Genomic DNA, 22,132 nt, shown 5'->3' with positions numbered 1-22,132 from the left:
AGCCCACACCAGGATGGGGCACTTACTCCTCCCAGTGCTGCCAGAGACCCCAGTTGCACCGAAAGATACACAACCACACATAAGATGGACCCACAAAGTCACACAACCACACACAGAGTCACAGACTACCATCTTACACAGTTCCACACAGCCACAGACACGTAAATCAAAGGGCACAGACAATAAGGCAGTCACCGACACTTGGGGTCACATGCCCCAGAAAAATCACACAGCCCTGCGCTCACAACATGTCCCAACACACACCACCACAATCAGAGCCATATGATTGATCTCAGAGAGGGCCACATCATGACCCAGGCAAATCAGCATATGGTCAGACAGCCCCACACCACTGCAGACACACACACCGGCGAGTTCTGACAGTCACACCCAGCAAGAGACCCACATCCCCAGCCATCCACTATCCCCGCCCAGCCCTGGGCCACACACAGAGACAGTCACAAGGTTTCATGTCCAGGCCACACACGTGCACAGCTGCACACACCAGCCCAGACCGGGGGCTGGAGGATCCAGAGTGGGAGGGCCAGGGCCCAGTCTCCTGCCCATCCTCCACCCCGAGTTCCCCTACCTGGTCCCACCAGCCCACCAGCCACGGCTTGGAGCAGGTCTCACAGAAGAAATCCACCAAGGGCATCTTGGAATCTTAGCCCCGCTCGGGGCTGCCGCACAGAGAGGCTGGGCTTGGGGAGTCCCGGGGTTAACAGCCACTGTGGGTGGGGGTGGGGGGGTTCTGGGCAGGTGGGCAGTGCAAGGGGGAGCCGCGGAGGGGCCTGGGCCGGCCCAGCAGGGCTGGGGGCTCCCCTCCCCTCCGCGCTCCCGACAGCAGCCCTGGTTACATGGTCTGCCAGCCCCTGGCCCTGGTGGGCCCCCCCGCGGCAGCGGCTGGAGGCGGCCTGGGACCCCTGCCCATGAGGGGGCAGGGCGAGGGTCCCGGGAGGTGGCTTCGGAGGCTCTGGGCTCCGTGTGCGCGCCTGTGTGTGCGTGTGCGTGCTCACTGCAGCACTGGCAGGCTGCATGCGACGTCAGGTGGTGCCGGGGGTGGGGGGGCGTTAAAGGGGCATCAGTGCCCACGGGCCTAAGCCAGGATCCAGCGGGGGCTGCCAGGGATGGGCAGGGAGGCACGCACACCCTCCACGGACACACCCAGAGACAAAGACCCACACCCAGACACTCTACACATTCACAGACGCACAAACACTCTGAGACACACCTTCCACACCAACACACACACACAAACACACATCACACAGTCACAACTCTGGTGTCCAACACATTTATAGGTACACAGTTGAGCTCACAGGATATAAACACTTTCAGACACACCCCCTTCAAGAACACAGACTCACACCCAGACGTGGAGACACACACCTAGGAACAAACACCCAGATATGCTGGACATACTTCACACACACTCAACACACCCACAGACATACTTTCAAACAAACACAAATATCCATGTGCTTGGGCACAAGCATACCCCCAGAAATCCACAAGGGCATGCTCACACTCACACCCACAAATACACACACACACACCATCTCAGCAACACACCTGCAGACCCACATTTAGAGACAGTCACATTCTCAGATGCTCAACACACCCTCAGAGACACAATCATCCTCAGACTCGAATGTTCCCAGACAAATCTCCACCCACAGGTGTATGCACCCCCCCAACACAGACACCTCCACCTGCATACTCATTTCCTGATAGACATCCTCCCACGAGGGCTACCACTGTGCTGTGCAACTCCAGGAAACATCATTCATATTGCCCGCTTTCTGAATGGTGCCCTCTGGAGTTGTGCAGTATACAATCTACACAGCTGAACACAGAAGCCTTGTACCCTCCCCTGCAGCCCTGCAAGTACACGCACGCACACACACACAGTCACAAACATGGAGATACACACTCAGATTCATACCCACACCGACTCACACTTGTAAATACACATATTCCTCTGGCACAAGCCCACACACTTACAGTCCAGTATAACTGCCTGTGCACACCCATACATCTTCCATAGGTACACATCTGCACATCACTCCTGACCTGACGTGCCCGCCTGAAACATCCCCTCACACCCCACCTTGTGTTCCAAATGTGTAGCCAACAAATTGACGGCCATACAGACCTAGTCACATATACGCTTGTAGACTCTAGCATAGGACAACCTCCCCCTGAGATGGTTGCCTTCATATAGGTGTACAGACACCCACACCCACCCATACACCCAGCTAGCCCCACCCCTGAGAGAAGTCAAAATCCATAGGAATAGGCAGCCTAAGGGGTTGGCCCCACCTAGGGATGGACTCCCACGCCGTTGGCCCCATCTGCAAACTGGCCCTGCCCCCACTAGCCCCACCCCAGGCCCCACCCAGAAGTTAGTCCCACCCCAGGGGCCCCAGAGACTGGCCCCACCCCATGGATGGTCTCACCCAACATGGGTGGCCACCCCATCCTCAGACCCGGCCTAGGGCCAGACACAGGCTCACCTTGTGAGAAGCCATCTCGCTCACGGAACGGTAGGTCTGCATGGTCTCCAGCTGCTCCAGACACCAGTCCAGCTCCTCCAATGTCTCCCGGGCCAATTGCTGACATGTCTCTTCTAGAGAAGGGGCAGCACGGGTGGTGAGCCAGGGGCCGCAGCCTGTGATGTTGAGGCTGCACCAGGTGAGAGGGGTGCTGGGAAAGGTTAAGACAGCCACCCCCGGGTGAGGGCCCCCCCCCCAAACACACACACACACTGGAGCACCAAGAGGGGCCCATTCCCACCCCCTGGGCTTTGTTACCTGACAGCGTGGCCTTGCAGACAGGGGTTGGGCCGCCCAGTGGGGACCGTCTGCAAAGAAATGGGGCTCCAACATCAGCCTGTGTGCCCCAAGATTCCTGCCTCCCCCTTTGCATGAATAATGCCAGTTTTCCTTTTTCTGAGCGCTCAGTGTGTCCCATGTACTCAGCCTGCAGCCCCTCAGAAAGGCTCGTAAGAATCCATTTTATAGATGAGGAAATGGGCTCAAGGAAGTGAGGCCACTGATCAGCGGTAGGGACTGGTCCTTCGTATCCAAAGTTCCTGCTTCCTTGTCCATCTCTCCCCTAACTCCCAGAAGGGCCAGCAGTTCTCAGCCATGCTCCTGCTACCACATAATAACCAATGCTATTTAGTGAGCTCTTAACTATGTGCTGGGCAATGTTCTCACACTTTCTAGGTATCATCTTCCAGACTCCTCACAGCAGCATCTAATGGAGGTGCTATTAAATTCCCATTTTATGGAGGGGGAGCAAAGGTACCACAAGATGCCATTTGCCCAGAAAGTTGGTGTCGGGGCCAGGAGTGACCCCAAGGCTGGGATGACCAGCTACCCTTGGTCTCACCACCGTGTGTCTAGACCCCTTGGTCTTTGTTTTTAAAAGTTTCTGTCTTAGGCATTCAAATTGCAATGGTTTACTGGCTCAGAGGGAGCTGTGGCCTGAACCGAGGCTCAGAGAGGTGAAGTGCCTGCCTGAAGTCACACAGCAGAGCTAAGAGCTGAACCCAGGTGTGCTTTGCCTTGTGATTATAAGCGTTGGGGCCCAGCCTTGACTTACTTGTTGCTGGGAATGGGCACATTGGTCAGGAGTGAGAAGTTGCTGCGAACACTTCGGAGGCTGGCCAGCACCTGGAAGAGGGTGCAGCTGTGAGGACAGGCAGCTGGGGCTAGGTCCCTGTCCCCAAGGGTGGGGAAGTGTTGGAGTCCCTTCCCTCCTTAGGAGAGGGGTCTTACCTGGGCGAAAGGTGTCACAATGAGGTCCTCAGCGTGCCTGCAATCAAGGACAGGGGCAGGTCAGGACACTCACGGGCCTGGGTGAAGAGGGGCTAGGGTGCCAGAGAAGCAACTCTCTAGAGCGGACCCTCTGTGGGGGCTGGTGGGCTGGGAGGGGAGGCTCCAATAAGTCAGGGGAGAGGGAACTTATACCTCCCAAGGGTAGACCCCCTGCAGGGGCTGGTCCTGAAGGAAATGATGGGCAGGGAGAGGAGCTCAAGCGGGTGTTAGCGAGGGGTGTGCAGAGACAAAGGGGCCTGTCATAAATATATGGCTAGGGCTGAGCTTGGTGAGAGCAGTGGCTAGGAGGGGCAGCAGGAAAAAGTTAGTGAGGTGGATGGGTAGGGCAAAGGGCTGGAGGATCCATTGAGAGGGGAGGGGGCTGAGCAGGTCTAGGGATGCTCAGATCTCAACAGGTGGTCGTGACAAGGGGGGCTAGCTTAGGGAAATCTGGGGGAGGGGATGGAAGGGGGGCTGAGCCAAACTGGACAATCTGTGGGAAGAAGTGGCAGCAGGGAGGGCCTCAGGTGGGGCCAAGCCCCAGTTACCAGTGGATAGAAGTGGGCTTGGGCAGGTTGGATAGGCAGGATTGCAGGGATGTGGGTGGAGGCTGGGCCTGAGCAGGGGCCCGGTGTAGCTAGGTAAGGAGCAGAGATGGGGTGCACCTTCAAACATCATAGGGTGGACATGCTAGAAAGGGACTGAGCCCTTGATGTGGGCAAGGAGGCTGTTTACTTTTCACTGGGAAGGAGAGGTGGCCCGGGGCTTGGGCAGTGTCCCCACTCCCTCCTGGTAAGGGCAGCTTGTGTTGGGAGCAGGCCTGGAGGGTGAGAATGGGGTGCTCACGCCTCGCTGGTGACTGACGAGTTCCGTGACATGGTTTTGGGGGACATGTCGTAGTCGCTGTCCGAACGGTACAGGAAGGACTCCCGGCGCTGGCTGGCAGCGGCCCCAGCATGCAGCACGAGGCCCGGGCTCGCCTGCGAGTCCAGGGGGCTGCGGCCAGGAGATGGTGTGGGCCCATTCTCTGCCTCGAAGCTGTAAGGGGATGGGCGGAAGAGGGGTCAGGGGGGCTGAGATGACCCTGGGGAGGTCAAGAGGAGTAAGGTGCCAAGGAAATTCCTGGCACAGATGCGGGGCAGATGGAAGACATTAAAGAGAGACAGATACCCCCAAAAGAGATGGGAGACAGGGAGTTGCAGAGATCAAACAACTATCCAGCACCTTTGTGAGCCAGGCTCTGTTGAGGTGTGGGGGACACAGCAGTGACCAAGAGTGACCACCATCTATCCTTCACGGAGATGGCATGGGGAGGACTAGATTATAAACAGGTTAACCTAGCAGCAGTGCACACCCCAAAAGTGTGGCAGCCTTCTTGACTCTACTTTTCTCGATGCCCAAGTCTATTCAGAATCTGTCTACTTCTCACCTCCTCCTCTCCTCCTTGGTCAGCCCCCCCACCCCCATTGCTTGCCTCTGCCCTGGTCCCAGGCTCCTGCCTTTGCCCCTCAGTCTGTTTCCCTCCACTGTAGCCAGAGGAAGGCTGTGAACACCTCCATCAGGCTATATCCTTCTTCTGCTCAGAACTTTCTATAGCTCCCAGCTTACCCAGAGCAAAAGGCAAAGTCCTCACTGTGGCCCACAAGGCCCTGCCCAATGGCCTCCCAGTTTACCCCTCACTCATGCTACCCCAGCCACAATGGCCTTCTTGCTGTTTCCTAAATATTCCAGATACATTCCTGCCTCAGGGCCTTTGCACAGACTATTTCCCCTGCCCAAATCTCTACTGGCTCCTCCTTTACTTCCTTCAGGCCTCAGCTCAAATGCCATCTTCTCAGGAGGCCTCACCTGACCAACACATCTAAGATCTGAATCTCTGCCCTAATAATTTATATTTCCCTTCTTTTATTTTTTTTAAGATTTTATTTATTCAGAGAGAGAGAGAGAGAGAGAGAGAGAGAGAGGCAGAGACACACACAGAGGGAGAAGCAGGCTCCATGCAGAGAGCCCGACATGGGACCCGATCCCGGGTCTCCAGGATCACACCCTGGGCTGAAGGTGGTGCTAAACTGCTGAACCACCTGGGCTGCCCTATTTCCCTTCCTTAAAAAAAAGAAATACTACTTATCTGACATATTCTATGTTTTACTTCTTTACTATTTGCCCTCCTTTCTACAACTTAGCTATGCAGAGCAAGGATTGTCTGCTTTGTTCACTGCTCTGTCCCTTGAGCCAAGAACATGGCCTGGCACACAGTGGATACCCAATAGATGTTTACTGGATAAATCATAAAATGTAATGAATGAATATACAAATTGGATTGTGCCATGCACAGAATTAAAACCACGTGGGTGTTGGACACCTGGGTGGCTCAGTGGTTGAGCATCTGCCTTTGACTCAGGGCATGATCCCAGGGTTTGGGGATCGAGGCCCACATTGGGCTCCTGCATGGAGCCTGCTTCTCCCTCTGCCTGTGTCTCTGCCTCTCTCTCTGTCTCTCATGAATAAATAAATAAAATATTAAAAAAACAAAACAAACAAACAAAAAAAAACCAAGTGGGTAGATGAAAGTTACTGGACAGGTGATTTTAGCTACTGTAGTTGAGCCAGGCCACTTTGAGGAGGTGACATTTGAGCAGGGCCTGAAAGATGAGAAGGAGCAGACCACTAATCAGGAGGTAGGAGAAAACACTCGGTGGGGGGAGGAGGGTGGGCAGCAAGTGTAAAAGCCCTGTGGCAGGATTTGGGTTTTGTTTGAGATGTGGCTAGAGTGGAAATACAAACAGACCGTAATGGAGACACAGCTAGAGAGAGAGGGGAGGATGGAGGAACCCTGGCCTGGGGACACTCAGGACGGTGCCTAGCACAGAGCTCAGGAAACACTGGCAACTGTAAGTCAATCAGCCCCATACATGCCACTCAGGCAGTGGAATCAGCAAGGCAATCGATATGGAGAACTGAGGATGAGTGTGGGGAGCTATGTGCCTGCCGCATACTGTGTGGCCTTGGAAAGGCCACTGCCCTCTCTGGTCTGTTACCCTGATGTTACAGTGACAGGGGTTAGACTGGTCAGTTGACTTCAGGATATGCTCTGGTGGGTGCGAGAAGGTATAGGAATGAAATGGAATCCTCCCCTTTCCAGTCCTACCTACGGAGAGTCAGTATAAGATTTTATCTGAATGGTCCTCTGCTAACAAATAAGTCTAAAATCTCTAAGAGTGGGATAGCCAAACCAGGATCCATATATTAGCCTTTTTTTCTGGACCAGCCTGGGGGTAAGGGTGCAGGAAGACACTGTACTGATTCCATTTTACAGATGAAGAAACTAAGGTCAGAGAGGAGAATGATTAGCTCTGGGTCACATAGCAAGAGCATGGTGCGGTCAGAATTCAAACTCAAGTCCTGTAACTCCTCAGACCAAAATGTGAACTGGTGCCTTTTGCCTGCTCGAGACCTGTTTGAGAACATTCCTGCCATCAAAGCAAATGTCCCCAGGGGCCAGGCAGCTGACACCACAGGTAGGTTGGTGCTGGGGGCCCTGAGCAACCAGCTATTCCAATTTTAGGAAAGAAGTCAGAAATTTTATTATCATTATTATTTTTTAAGTAGGCTCCATGCCCAAAGTGGAGTCCAACCCAGGCTTGAACTCATGACTCTGAGATCAAGACCTGAGCTGAGTTCAAGAGTTGGATGCTTAACTGACTAGGCCACCCAGGCCCCTGAGAAATCAGAAATTTTAAACAAAAATCCAAACTTCTTTTAAAAACAAACATCAAAAAAAATCTTAAAAACTGAAAACTTCTGCTCTGCAAAAGACACTGTCAAAAGAATAAAAAGACAAGCTGCATGCTAGGAAAAAAATACATGACAAAGGACCTGTATGCAGACTATATAAAGAACTCTCAAAACTCAATAAAAAGAAGACAAGCAATTTAATTTAAAAAATGAGCACAGGCTGGGCGTCTGGGTGGCTCAGTGGTTGAGTGTCCACCTTTGGCTCAGGTTGTGGTCCCAGGGTCCTGGGATCAGGTCTCACATTGGGCTCCCCGGGGGGAGCCTGCTTCTCTCTCTGTGTGTCTCTGCCTCTCTCTCTGTGACTCTCATGAATAAATAAAGTCTTTTAAAAAATGAGCAAAGGTCTGGACAGTTTGCCAGAGAAGATATACAGATGGCAAATAAGCATAGGAAACACCATTGCTCCTTAGGGAAATTCAAATTAAAACCAGGAACCATCCCTTCATCCCTACCAGGATGGTTCAAACAAAGAAACAAACAAGAACTGGCAATCCTGGCAAGTGGTGACATGGATTTAGAGCAACTAGAACTCCCCTCATTCATTGCTGGAGGGAACGCCAAGTGGTACAGCCACTCTGGAAAGCATTTGGTCAGTTTCTTAAGAAATGAACCATACACTTACTGTATGATCCAAAATCCACTCCTATGTTTACACCCAAGATAAGTGAAAATACGGTTGACCCTTGAACAAATGGGTTAGGGATGCTCCCCCCCATGAAGTTGAACATCCGCAGATAACTTTGGACTCCCCCCAAAACTTGACTACTAACAGCCTACTTTTGACCAGAAACCTTACTAATAACATAAACAGTCGATTAACACATATTTTGCATAAGTATTACATATGGTATTCTTACAATAAAGTAAACTAGAGAAACTGTTATTTAGAAAATCATATGGGGGGGGCGCACCTGTGTGGCTCAGTTGGTTGAGTAACTGACTTTGGCTCAGGTCATGATCTCAGGTTTCTGGGATCAAGCCCCGCATCAGGCTCCCTATTTTATATAGAGTCGGCTTATTCCTCTCCCTCTGCCGCTCCCCACCACTTGGGCTCTCTCGGTCTCTCTCTCAAATACATAAAATATTTTTCAAAAAAGAAAATCATAAAGAAAATTCATTTCCAGCCATGTTCTATATATATCGAGAAAAGTCTGCATCTAAGTGGACCCACACAGTTCAAAGCTATGTTGTCAAAGGGTCAACTGTATATGCTCATTCAAAAACCTGCAGATATGGGGTGCCTGGGTGGGTCAGTCAGTTAAGCATTTGCCTTTGGTTCAGCTCACGATCTCAGGGTCCTGGGGTCGAGCCCTGCATTGAGCTCTCCTCTTAGCAGGAAGTCTGCTTCTCTCCCTCTGCTCCTTCCCACCATTCATGCTCTCTAACTCTCTCTCTCAAATAAATAAAATCTTAAAAAAAAAAAAACAAAAAACCTGCAGACAAATATTTATAGAAGTTCTGCTCATAATCACCAAATACTGGAAACAACCAAAACAAATGAGCATCAACTGGTGAATGGATAATTTGTGGCAGATCCACACCATGGAATACTATCCAGCAATTTTTAAAATGGGGGGAGGGGCACCTGGGTGGCTCAGTTGGTTAAGCATCCAACTCTTGATCTCAGTTCAGGTCTTGATCTTGAGGTTGTGAGATCAGGCCCCCCACGTTGAGCCCAGTGCTGGGCATGGAGCCTACTTTAAAAAAATTTTTTTTGAACTACTGTGAAATAATAAGAAATATATATTTGGTCTCTGCCCTGGTTTCCTGTCACACAGTTCCCTAAAACCCTAGGAACCTCTGCAGTAAAAAGTGTCTTTGTATGCTAAGAGATGACTATCTGCGGGGGACACCTGGAGAGCCTCAAGATGGGGGGGGACTGCTTGCCTGGGGAGCCAACCATAGGATTAGGGCATTGGAACTTGCAGTGCCCCCCAACCCCCGACCAGAAGGGAACAGAGCTGGAGGTTGAGTTAATCACCAATGGAATGGCCAATGATTTAATCAGCTGTGCCTACTAAATGGAGCCTCTGTCAACATCTCTGAAAGTTCCTGGTTGCTAACACATCAGGTGCTGTGGGTGGTGGGAGGGTGGTGCACCTGGGGAGCGGCATGAAGCCCCATGCGCCTCCCCTTAGACCTTGCTCTATGCATTTCTTCCATCTGGCTGTTTCTGAGTTGTATCTTTATAATAAACCAGTAATCTTTTTTTAAAGATTATTTATTTATTTGACACAGAGAACACAAGCAGGGTGGAGCTGCAGGCAGTGACAGTGAAGCAGGCTCTGAGCGGGCCTGAGCCATGTGGGGCTCGATCCCAGGACCCCAGGACCACGACCTGAGCCAAAGGCAGGTGCCCAACCAACTGAGCCACCCAGGCGCCCAATGAACCAGTCACCTAGTAAGTGCACTGTACTCCTAAATTCTGTGACCAGCTCTAGGAAATCAGCTGAACCTGAGGCAGGAGTCCTTAGAACCTTGAGGTATAGCTGGTTGGTCAGAAGCACAGGTAACACTCTAGACTTGAGAGTTAATCTAAAGTTGGGGCAGTCTTACGGGACTGAGCCCTTAACCTGGGGGATCTATACTAAATCCAGGCAGTTAGTGTCAGAACTGAATCAGGATGTAGTTTTTTTTTTTTTTTAGGATGTAGTTCACCCAGCTGGTGTCACAAAGAGTTGTTGCGGGGAAGGGCGGGGGGGGGGGGGCGCGGAGGGCTGGGAAACCACATGCATTTGGTATCAGAAATGAAGAGTCAGCAAGAGCGGAAAGAAACAGCAGTTTCCTTTTTAACTACTGATGCACAAAACAACTTGAGTGAGTCTCGAATGAATTTTGGGAAGAGAAAGAAGCCAGCAGTGGGGATTACCTATGTCAAAACACAGAACTGACTAATAAATAAATCTAGCATGGTTGCAAGATACAAAGTCACAAAAATCGGTTGTTTTTCCTTCTGTACACTAGCAATGAACAATCCCAAAAGAATATTAGGAAAACAATTTCAGGTACGATAGCATCAAAACAAATAAGATGCTTAGTAATAAACTCAACCAAGGGAACAAAAGTTCATGAAAACCAGGAATGCCTGGGTGGCTCAGGGGTTGAGCATCTGCATTTAGCTCAGGGCGTGATCTCGGGGTCCTGGGATCAAGTCCTACACCTGGCTCCCCGCAGGAGAGAGAGCCTCTCTCTCTCCCTCTCCCTCTCTCTGTCTCATGAATAAATAAAATCTTTTTTAAAAAAGCGCATGGAAAACAAAATTGTTGCTGGATGAAATTAAAGAAGGAACAAATAAATTAAAAGACATCCTGTATTCAAGAATGAGAAGACAGGACGCCTGGGTGGCTCAGTGGTTGAGTGTCTGCCCTTGGCTCGGGATATGATTCCGCAGTCCCAGGATCAAGTCCCATATCAGGCTCCCTGCATGGAGCCTGCTCCTCCTTCTGCCTACGTCTCTGCCTCTCTCTCCCTGTGTCTCTCATGAATAAATAAATAAAATCTTAAAAAAAAAAAAAAAAAAGAATCTTGAAAGGGAAGAACAAAGTTGGAAGATTCACACTTCCTAATTTCAAAACTTACTACAAAGCTACAGTAATCAAAACAGTGTGGTGGTGGCATAAAGACAGAGTCACAGACCAATGGGATAGAGTAAAGAGCCCCCAAATAAACCCTCACATATATTGTCAAATGATTTTCAACAAGGGCACTAAGACCATTCAATAGGCAACGGACAGTCTCTTGAACAAATGGTGCTGGCAAAACCGGTTATCCATATGCAAAAGGATAAAGGATAGAGGTGGATTCTTACCTCACACCATACACAAAAGTAACCCCAAATGGATCAAAGACCTAAATGTAAGAACTAAAAACTATAAAACTCTTAGGAGCTTCATGACATTGGACTTGGCAAGGATTCCTTGGATATGACACCAAAAGCACAGGCAACAAAAGACAAAATAAGCAGCACCTCATCAAAATTAAAAGTTTTTTGCATCAGAGGGCACTATCCAAAGAGTAAAAGGCAATCCGCAGAATGGGAGAACATTTTTGCAAATCACATATCTGATAAGAGAGTAATACCTAGAATATATAAAGAGCTAAAACTCAACCAACAACAAAATACAAACAACCCAATTAAAAAGTGGCAAAGGACTTAAATAAACATTTCTCCAGAGATGTTTTGGGCATACTTCAGAGATATTGCAGGCTTGGTTCTAGACCACTGTAGTAAAGTGTGTCAGATAGATATTTTCTTTTTCCCATACATATAAAGGTTATGTTTACACTACACTGTGGTCTGTTAAGTGTGCAGTAGCATTCTGTCTAAAAAGTTCATCTTAATTGAAAAATACTGCTAAAAAATGCTATCATCAGAGCTTTCAGTGAGTCACTGGTCAGTTTGCCATAACAAATATAATAATGAAAAAGTGAAATATTGCAAGGATTACCAATATGTGACACAGAGACACAAAATGAGCAAATGCTACTGGGAAAATGATACTGATGGATAGACTTGCTTGATGCAGGTTTGCTACAAACCTTCAATTTGTAAAAACCACAATATTTGTGAAGCACAACAAAGCAAAGCACAATAAATAAGGTATGTGTGCATACAGATGGACAATCAGCACATGAGGTGATGCTCAACACCATTAGTCATTAGGGAAATGCATATCAAAGGTGCAATGAGATATCACCGCACACTCACTAGAATGGCTATTTTATTTTATTTATTTATTTATTTATTTATTTATTTATTTGTTTTTTTAAAGATTTTATTTTATTTATTTATTCATGAGAAACACAGAGAGAGGCAGAGACACAGGCAGAAGGAGAAGCAGGCTCCTTGCAGGGAGCCTGATGTGGGACTTGATCCCAGATCCCAGATCCCGGGATCACACCTGAGCCAAAGGCAGATGCTCAACCGCTGAGCCAGCCACCCAGGTGTCCCTTTTTTCTTTTTCTAAGAGGGGTTCTTGGCTGGCTGAGTCAGTAGAACACAGCGATTCTTTTTTTTTTTTTTTTTTAAGATTTTCTTTATTTATTCATGAGAGACACAGAAAAAGGCAGAGATACAGGCAGAGGGAGAAGCAAGCTCCCCGTGGGGAGCTCAATACAGAACTCGATCTCAGGACCCCGGGATCATGCCCTGAGCCAAAGGCAGACGCTCAACTACTGAGCCACCCAGGGGCCCCAGAACATGTGACTCTTGATCTTGGGGTTATAAATGTGAGCCCTACATTGTATGTAGAGATTACTTAAAAATAAAATCTTAAGGGGCACCTGGCTGGCCCAGTTAGTAGACTGTGTGAATCTTGATCTCAGGGGTCATGAGTTTGAGCCCCATGTTGGCATAAAGATTACTTAAAAATATTGGGGCACCTAGGTGGCTCAATGGTTGAGCATCTGTCTGCCTTTGGCTCAGGTTGTGATCCCGGGGTCCTGGATCAAGTCCCGCATTAGGCTTCCCCCTCTGCCTGTGTCTGTTCTCTCATGAATAAATAAATAAAATCTTTTTAAAAATTATTTTTTTAATTTTTAAAAACTTTAAAAAATTAATAAAAATGAAAATAAAATCTCTATTTAAAAAAAGGTAAAAGGACGCCTGGGTGGCTCAGTTGGTTAAGCGTCTGCCTTCAGCTTAGGTCATGATCTCAGGGGTCCTGCAATCGAGCCCTTCTGTGTTGGACTCTCTGCTCAGCGGAGAGACTGCTTATCTCTCTCCTCCCCACTCCTGCTCTCTCTTGCTTGTGCTCTCTCTCTCGCTCTCCCTCAAATAAATAAAATCCTTTTTATTTTTATTTTTTTTAAAGATTTTATTTACTTATTCATGAGAGACACAGAGACAGAGAGGCAGAGACACAGGCAGAGGGAGAAGCAGGCTCCATGCAGGGAGCCTGATGTGGGACTTTATCCCAGGACTCCAGGATCACGCCCTGGGCCAAACCGCTGCACCACCCAGGGATCCCAATAAAATCCTTAAAAAAAAAAAAAGAAAAAAAAAAAAGGTTAAATAACAAGTGAGGATGTAGAGAAACTAGAATACGTGTGCAGTGCTGGTGGGATGTAAAATGTGTGGTCACTGTGGAAAATAGTTTGGCAGCTCCTCAGAAACTTAAGTATAGAATTACGACAGCAATTCTCCTTCTAGGTAGATACAAAGAATTGAAATACTAGATACTGGAGCACCTGGGTGGCTTACTTGGTACTGGGGCACCTGGATGGCTTACTTGGTTAAGCGTCTGCCTGCAGCTCAAGTCATGATTCTCAGGGTCCTGGGATGGAGCCCCTCAGCCAGGCTCCCTGCTTGGCGGGGAGTCTGCTTCTCCCTTTCCCTCTCCCCCTAACTCTGCTCGAGCTCTCTCTCTCTCTCTCTCAAAATAAAAATAAATAAAACATTTAAAAAAATGAAGTTCTAAATACTAAAGAGTTGCAAGCAAGACTCAAAATGTTCATAGCAGCATTATTCACAATAGCCAAAAGCTGGAAAAAGCTCAAGTGTCCATTAACCGGTGAACAGAAAAAGAAAATGTAGTGTATATTGCCAATGGAATATTATTCAGTCTTAAAAAGAAATTGAAATCCTGACACATGCCACAACAAGGATGAACTTTGAAAACACACTAAATGAACTAAGCCAGACACAAGAGGACAAATACTGTAAAATTTCACTTACATGAGGTCCCTACAACAGTCATTTTCATAGAGACAAAGGAGAATGGTGGGTGTCAAGGGTTGGGAAAGGGGATGCAGGGAATTATCCCTTCAGGAGGATGGAGTTGCAGTGTGGGAAGATCAGAGATGGATGGTGGTAATAGTTGCACAACAATGTGAGTATACTTAATGATGCTGAATTGTACACTCCAAAAGTGATTAAAATGGGTAACTGTATGTTAATGCATATTTTACTACACTAAAAAACCCTCATATAGTATATACTAAAACAGGTAAATTTTTACCATATGTTAATTTTTAAAAGTAAGTTTAAAAACTCTTAAGGGACACCTGGGTGGCTCAGTCAATTAAGCATCTACGCTTGATATCAGCTCAGGTCTTGATCTCAGGGTTGTGAGTTCAAGCCCCATGTTGGGCTCCATACTGGGTATACAGCCTACTTAACAACAACAACAACAATAACTCTTAAGATGGAATATTTTTAGATCATGAGCTGGGCCTTTGATGATAATGTCCATTTACTGAGCACCTGCTGTGTACCGGGTGCCAGGTTAGATCCTTTTCAGTATGGAGCAATAATAACAAGATACTTACTGAATATTTGCCGTGTCTGGCATTGTCAAAGGGCACACAAACAGTTATGTCTCCCACCAACTCTGTGAGTTGTGCTAACATCCCAGTTCAACAAGGAGAGTAAGGCATAGAGGGATGGCCAGGGGTTGGAGGCCTCATCGCCTGAGAACTATGTCCTGTTTCCCAAGGCACAGCTTGGATTTTGTGGCTCTGCTGAGTGCCACTGGGGAGGACAGAGGAGCATACCTACATACTCAGGACCCCACCCTCGCCCCAGACACTGAAGCCAGTTTAGGGAAGATGAGACCCAAGTCCCAGAGGGCCGCCAACTAGCATGACTGGCAGATACTGCAGCCCCAGGGGACTCAGCTCACGTAAGCAGGAGCCCAGAGGCCAGGATGCGAAGAGGCTCCCGGGGGCCCTGCTGTTTGCTTGTGCTTCCAGGAGCTGCTGTCCTCTGGGCTTTGGAATGGCAGAGGAAAGGGGATTACGGCTGCTGTACAGACTGAGAATGTGTGTATGCGTGTGTGTATGTTGTGGGGAGTCTAAGCTACCCTCCAGAATTGCACCCTGGAACTATGTGGAGTCACCCTTCCCTGGCCTGCCACTGCTCAGGGTGAAACAAAGTCAGGCTGGAGGCTGCTCCATTAATGTCCCAACGGGACCCAAGGCCATAAAGTGGAGTCAAGGGCAGCCAAAAGGCCTTGACATCACAGCCACATAGCCAGACACTCCCTCATAAGGGAAATAACCTGCTCAAGGGTCCCCTTCAGAGAGGCTGACCACTTGGTGGCATCATCAGATGAAGTTGCTACCTGCCTCCACCTGCCCCCACACCCCTCCAGGGCCCCTAGGCCTGCCCACTTGGGCTCTGTAAGCATCAAATTGGGCCTCTGGAGGGCTGTGCAGCCCAGGAGCAGATCAAGGCTTCAGAGAGTTCTGCTGCAGGGGCCAATGGGCAACAAACAAGTTGGGAGGGGAGCAGAAAGGAAAGGAGACGTCCTGGTTGGTAAAAATCATAACAACAATGAAAGTACTCAACTGCTATTAAATGCCACATGCTAGACACTGTGCTGTGTCTGGACATGTACTAATGCCCCATTTTCGAGAGAAATAAACTGAGGTACAGACAGGACAAACAACTTGACTATCAACTATCAGAAGGAGCATTTAAACCTGGGCAGCCAGACTACAAACCTGGACACTAAATCACCGGGTGTCTATCTCTCCCCAGGCAGGCCCGGCATCTCCCTGGGCTCCCTGCCCCACTCCACCTGACTCCTTCGTAGGAGGTGCCAGGCAGCCTTTATGGAAAGGCCTGGCATTTGCTTTGTGAAGGTCATGCAGAGGTTGAGGGCGGGCGCTGGTGTGTGTCTGCCAGGCAGGCGCGTGGTGCCAGGTGACATGGCTGTTTGTAGGGCTGGGTGTGCACAGAGGGTCTGTGTGAGTCACAGTACATGTGTGCTCAGGGGTACCTGTGTGTATGTAGCTCTCTGTGTGGATTTGTACATCCGAGTATGTCAGTGGGGTCTGGGTGTTCATGGGTGCCTACGTGGTTCTGAGTGTCTCTATCTATGTCTGTGAAATCTGTGCGACCTTGTAAGAGTGTACCTGTGTGCCATGCATATATGCTGTGACTGTCCCTGACTCCTGAGTGGGCATGAGGTGTGTTCCTGTGTGTGGCTATGTGTGGGTGGGAACCAGGCCTGGGTGTGTGCCGAGGTGAAAGTGTGTTCCTGCAGGCAGTGCCGTGTACGATGCTGTGTGAAACCAGCATTTCTGTGGCTTGTGTGTCACTGCACCCATGAGTCAACTGTGAGATTCTCTTTGTGTCCCCACCGGCAAAGAGAACCATGCCTTACATAGTAAACACCAGGTGACCCTGAATACCCTGTGTGGGGGTGTGTCCGTGTTTGGGTCATGTGTAGCTGTGGATGTAGCGTGTGTGTGTCTGTGTCTGTGTTATGTGTGTGTCCAGGTGTCTGAAGGGGCTGGTGGAGGGAAGCAGGAACAAGGCTGGAGTACCCTGAGAATTCTGAGAACTCTTCTTCTCCAGCACTGTCCAGCTGATTCTAAATAACCTCCAGGAGTTCCAGCAGTTCCAAACTACCCTCCCTCCTCCACCCCAGCTTGGTTTTCAGCCTGGCAGCACTAGCGAGGAGGGGGTGGGTAGGACTGGAGTCACAAGCAGGGCCAGAGGGACCTGGCTCCAGGCCGGTGGCCTGGGAGTGGAGCCCAGGTGACGCTGGACACCCATATTTGCTGCCAGGATGAGTGCCAGAAACCCAGGTTTAGGGGCACAAAGTGGGTGAAGGTATCCCATCTTAAATAGGAAGGGGGCAGGACCTAGCACTCCTTTTGAGGGCTATCACCTGCAGGAAGCCCCCAGCAGCACCAAGAATGTTAGGGCCAGGGAAGGGGGTGGGGCTCCAGGCAGACCCTGGAAGCCACTCGGGGGACTCCCCAAGGCAGACTGGGCACCCTCTCCCCCCAGCCAGAGCCCTCCATGGCAAAGGAGGGAATTGGCCACAGGCCACCCACCTGACAGATCTGCCTGGAGGGTGCCAACAGGTGTCCTCGTCGCTGAAGGAGAAGTGGACCAGGGACTCGGGGCCCGCCGGGGGCAGTGTCAGGTCAGGGGGCCGGGGCCGAGCCCGGGGCGCTGTACCCGAGCGCATGGGTGCCAAGGACCGTCGGGGCGAGCATGGGGACAGGCGGCACGCTGTGTGGCGCGCGCTGCTCGCAGGCCCGAGGTGTCTGTGGCCACTGGCAGCGCCGCCTCCACACCCGCCCTCCCGGTGACCCCCCCAGGGACGGCCCCGGGCGTTCGGGCGTCTCCGTGTCCCCAGCGCCTGCCTCCTGCGGAACTCTGAGCACACTTCCCGCTTGCCCCCCTCCCTCCGGGCCTGGGGCACGGGGAGGGGTGTGCCCCGGGCTCCCGATTCCCGGGCTCTGGCCCCGGCCCCCCTCTCCCCCGCTCCCGCCGCGCCTTGCCTCTGGCCCCGCCCTCCTCCTCCCCCTCCCCCCTCCCCCTCCCCCCTCTGACGCCAAGCTGGGCCCGCTCGAGCCGCTGGAGACCTCGGAGCCGTGCGCCCCTGGGGAAGAGCCTGGCCCGCGGGGGCCTAGTTCGGGGTCCGGTGACAAAAACCCGGGGGAGGGACGACGGATGCGGGGAAGGGGGAGGGGCAGAGACAAGAAAGACAGAAGTGGAGACAGAGACACAGGGAGCAACTTGGGAGGGGCTGATTCCCCCCACACACACCCCGTCCCCGAGGCCACGCGGGGCTCCCGACCCCTCCCCATCTTCTCTCCCCTTCCCAGGCTCTTCCCGGGTCCAGACGCTGAGCCTGTCCCCGCAGGGCCCTCCCCCAGCACGTCTTTGGACTCAGGTTCCAAACAAGTGCGTGCGGAGAGTTGGGGTTAAGGGGGTAAGCAGAGGATCGTCCCCTGGTTCTGGAGAAGCCCCCAGACCCGGCCGGCTCCCACCTCCCGGCTGTCGATCTCCGATCTCCAATCTCCGTCTCCAAGCGAGACGGGGTGTGGTCTCCAAGCTTCCAGCCCCCCGCATCCCACCCCGGGTCTGGCCAGGAAGAGAAAGTCCATTTGCCCTCCGTGCCCGGTGCGCCCAGTAACGTCACCGAGCCTCCTGGCAAGGCAACCCTGGGATGGCAGCGCTGGCCCCATTTCACAGGCCGTTAGCCTGAGGCCGGCAGACCTGAACACACGACCCCAGATCACCCCGGATGGCAGGTTGGCCTCCCTCCTCCAGAGCCTGACTGCAGCCTCAGGTCTGCACAGGAAGTGGGAGGAACCTAACGTTTATTGAGTGCCTACTGCATGCCCTATCAGACGTCTCCACGGCAACCCTGGAGGGCAGGGATGATTTTTATCGCCGTCCTGTGACGGAGGAGGGGAAGTCAGGCTGGGGAGAGCCAACGAGGAACCCCAGACCCAGCCCGCGCCAGCTGGTCAGGGGAGACTCGAACCCACCGCCACGGGCGCGCACTCACCCGGCCCACGCCTGGCGGCCGAAATCCTGGAAGCTGCGGAGAAGCCGAAGACGCCTGCGGAAAGTTGGGGACGGGATGGCGAAGAAGACTGGCGAGGAGGGCGGCGAACGCAGGCGGCGGGGTGCGCGCGGGACCGGGGGTTCAGGCAGGAACGCCTCGTCCTCGGCGGCCGCCGCCGCCGGGAAGGCCGCCAGCTGCAGTTCGGGGATGCGGCCCAGGCCGTGCGGCCGCGCCATGGCACGGGGGCGCGGCCCCCTCGGCGGGCGCTGGGGAGCAGCGCCGCCCGCCAGCCCCGCGAGCCCACGCTGGCCGGCCGCCCAGCCCCGGGGCCCGCGGGCCCCACCCCGCCGGCCGCCTCGGCCCTTCCGGCTTCGCTCTGGGGCCGCCCCCGGGGCGGAGCGGGCCGGGGCGCCACGCGGCTGCGGCGGGACGCCCCAATGGCCCCAATGACCGCAGGGGCACCCGCAGTCCCCTTGAGGTCCCTACAGTCGTCGGAAGCGTCTCTACAAACATCTGGGATGTCCCCCAAATCCCTGGGGTGCTCTTACAAACCGCTGTGGCTCTCACAAACCTCAGTGTCGTCCCCAAAGTCCCTCAGATGTCCCCACGATTCCAGAGACTGTCCCAACTATCCCTGAGGTGTCCCCACAGAACCTCGAGGTACCCCAAATCCCTGAGTTTCCCTCAAAAGCTAGAGGTGCTCTGAGAGGCCCCATGGACTCTGGGACAATCCCTTAGCCCCCCAAATGTCCCCTACTAGTGTCCTCATTGTTACTGATATATCCCCACAAACCCCAGGGCCACCCCGAGAATCTCAGGATGCACCCACAAATGAAACTCCTTCAGATCCCAGGATCACCAGGTTTCTTCAGATGTCCCCCAAATCTCCTGGAGCACCCCCACCATCCCGGAGTCAGGCAGAGACCCCCAAAGCACCCCTAAGAATTTCCCACAGCCACAGAGTATTCCTACAGACCATAAACTGTGCCTCCCAAATTCTAGGATCCCTCACAGATCCTAAGAATGTTTCCACAGTCCCTCAGATGTCCCCCAATCCCTAAACGGCTCCACAGTATTCCTGAGGTGCCCCCATAAGTTCAAAGACAGTGAAATAACCTCAGGGGTTCTTCGGACTCAAGGAGTGTTCCCATAACTATGTAGCTGCCCCCCAAATCCTAGGATACCCCATAGGCACCAGGGGCACAACTAGATTCCTCCACAGTTCCTAGGTTACCTTCCAAAACCAAGATGAACCCACAATTCTTGGGGATACCTCCAGAATGCCCCTCACAGCTTCTGAAACATACCTTATAACTCAGAGACACCGCTAGAAGCTGAGTGTGCTCACAGCCGCTAGACACTCCTAAGGTTCCCCCAGTCCTGCCACTCCTTAGAGTCTCTGAGGCATCTTAGAATTGGGGCCCTCCACAGCTCATGAGGTGGCCCCAAGAAGCTGACCTCCCCTCAGCAGAGCAGTACAGGCTGATAGGGACTTTCTGGGGCTCCTGTGGTGGCACTGCATGCCCAGCCAGTGTGACTCTGTGGGGGGCATATTACCGCCTTTCACAGATGAAGAATAAGACTGAGGAGTTGAAGATTCTAGAACAAAGCTAGCCAGCTGGTTATAATTTCAGAGACTACCCCAACCTACCTGTGGCTCTTTGGGGTTAGGAAGGGGGAGAAACTTGTTTCAGATAAGAAAATTGGAGCAAATCTCTATTTTAGGGCCCTACCTCTGTAAATACCTTTCTTTCTCTACCTGTTGGCTCCCTTGTCTTGGGCCCCAGAATTAGCTGGCCTAGGTTTGAGTCAGGCCTCCAGCACCTCTTAGCCATTTGACTTTGGGCCAGTCATTTCACTAAGCCTCAGTTTTCCCACCTGTAAAATTGGCATAATGATACTATGCATCTCATGGGTGGACATGTAAAAAAAACAAACAAACAAAAAAGGCTCACAAGGCATTTGGGGATAGTAAAGCATTCACTGAATGTTAGCTATGATTACCTGACAAAACATGTTTTTGGAGAGCTTGTAATGTGCAAGCCACTGTACTCGCCACAGGGTACAGATGATGATGAGGAGGAGGAAGATGATGACGATGGTGGTGATGACAGCAACTAGCCTTCAGAATGCCTCCTGGACATTCAGCACCTCTAGTTCTGATCTCATTTAATCCTCATAAAATACCTGCAAAGTGATATGTTGTTGTCCCCATTTTACAGATGGGAAAACTGAGTCTTGGAGAGAAACAAGCTGCTCAAGGTCACACAGCCAAGGAGTGTCTGAGTCAGGCTCTACACCAGTGTTTGCCACCCTTCATTTCATTATCCCCAACACTGCCCCAAGGAATAGCCTGCTTGGACAGTCCCTTCTCTATGAAATAGCCTTCTCTATGAAATGTCACAGCCACTCATACACAGGTATACCTCAGAAATATTGCAGGTTTGGCTCCAGACCATTCCAATAAAGTGAACATCACAACTAAGTGAGCCAGATGAATTTTGTGGTTTCCCAGTGCATATAAAAGTCATGTTTATACTACACTGGTGTCTACACACGTGTGCAATAGCCCTACGTCTAAAAATGTGTACATACCTTAATTTAAAAATACTTTATTGTTAAAAAATGCTGACCATCATCTGAGCTTTCAGCGAGTCATAATCTCTGCTGGTGCAGGGTCTTGCCCCAATGTTGATGGTTGCTGACCAATCAGGGTGATTGTGGTAATCTCTTAAAATAAGAAAACAAGGGATCCCTTGGTGGCGCAGCGGTTTGGCGCCTGCCTTTGGCCCAGGGTGCGATCCTGGAGACCCGGGATGGAATCCCACGTCGGGCTCCCGGTGCATGGAGCCTGCTTCTCCCTCTGCCTGTGTCTCTGCCTCTCTCTCTCTCTCTCTCTCTCTCTCTCTGTGACTATCATAAATAAATAAAAATTAAAAAAAAGAAAACAATAAAGTTTGCCACATGGATTGAGTTTTGCTTTTAGGAGCAATTGCAGTGTCTCTATAGTGTATGATGCTGTTCTATAGCATTTTACCCACAGTGGAACTTCTTTCAAAATTGAAGTGAATCTTCTTAAATCTTGCCACTGCTTTATCAACTATATGTAATATTCTAAAATCCTGTCATTCAACAATCTTCACAGCATCTTCACCAGAAGCAGATTCCACCTGAAGAAACCACAGGTTTGGTTCATCCATAAGAAGCCACTCATCTTCCGTTCCAGTTTGATCATGAGATTGCAGAAATGGGGAC

At 51.0% G+C, this 22,132-nt stretch overlaps 1 protein-coding gene across 4 annotated transcripts in view; it reads right to left on the bottom strand.

Moving 5' to 3' along the window:
• Positions 1–22,132, bottom strand: part of PDE4A (phosphodiesterase 4A) — a 42,487-nt gene that overhangs the window by 12,158 nt on the left and 8,197 nt on the right. Inside the window, exons 1-6 of one of the 4 annotated variants that reach the window (XM_041762545.1) lie at positions 18,878–19,216; positions 4,671–4,862; positions 3,786–3,822; positions 3,610–3,680; positions 2,814–2,863; positions 2,517–2,629 (exon numbers count right to left, since the gene is read on the bottom strand). In XM_041762545.1, the coding sequence (XP_041618479.1) occupies positions 2,517–2,629; positions 2,814–2,863; positions 3,610–3,680; positions 3,786–3,822; positions 4,671–4,862; positions 18,878–19,113 (699 nt within the window). In that variant the 5' untranslated portion in view covers positions 19,114–19,216. Of the gene's footprint in view, positions 1–589; positions 1,838–2,516; positions 2,630–2,813; positions 2,864–3,609; positions 3,681–3,785; positions 3,823–4,670; positions 4,863–17,408; positions 17,873–18,877; positions 19,217–22,132 lie in introns of those variants that run through there. The other 3 variants (XM_041762546.1, XM_041762542.1, XM_041762547.1) reach the window with 3 other exon arrangements.

This window comes from Vulpes lagopus, chromosome 7 (genome assembly GCF_018345385.1).
Source record: "Vulpes lagopus strain Blue_001 chromosome 7, ASM1834538v1, whole genome shotgun sequence".
Lineage (NCBI taxonomy): Eukaryota > Metazoa > Chordata > Mammalia > Carnivora > Canidae > Vulpes > Vulpes lagopus.
Note: the sequence above shows the minus strand (reverse complement) of the source record. Positions and strands in the feature narration are given on the sequence as shown.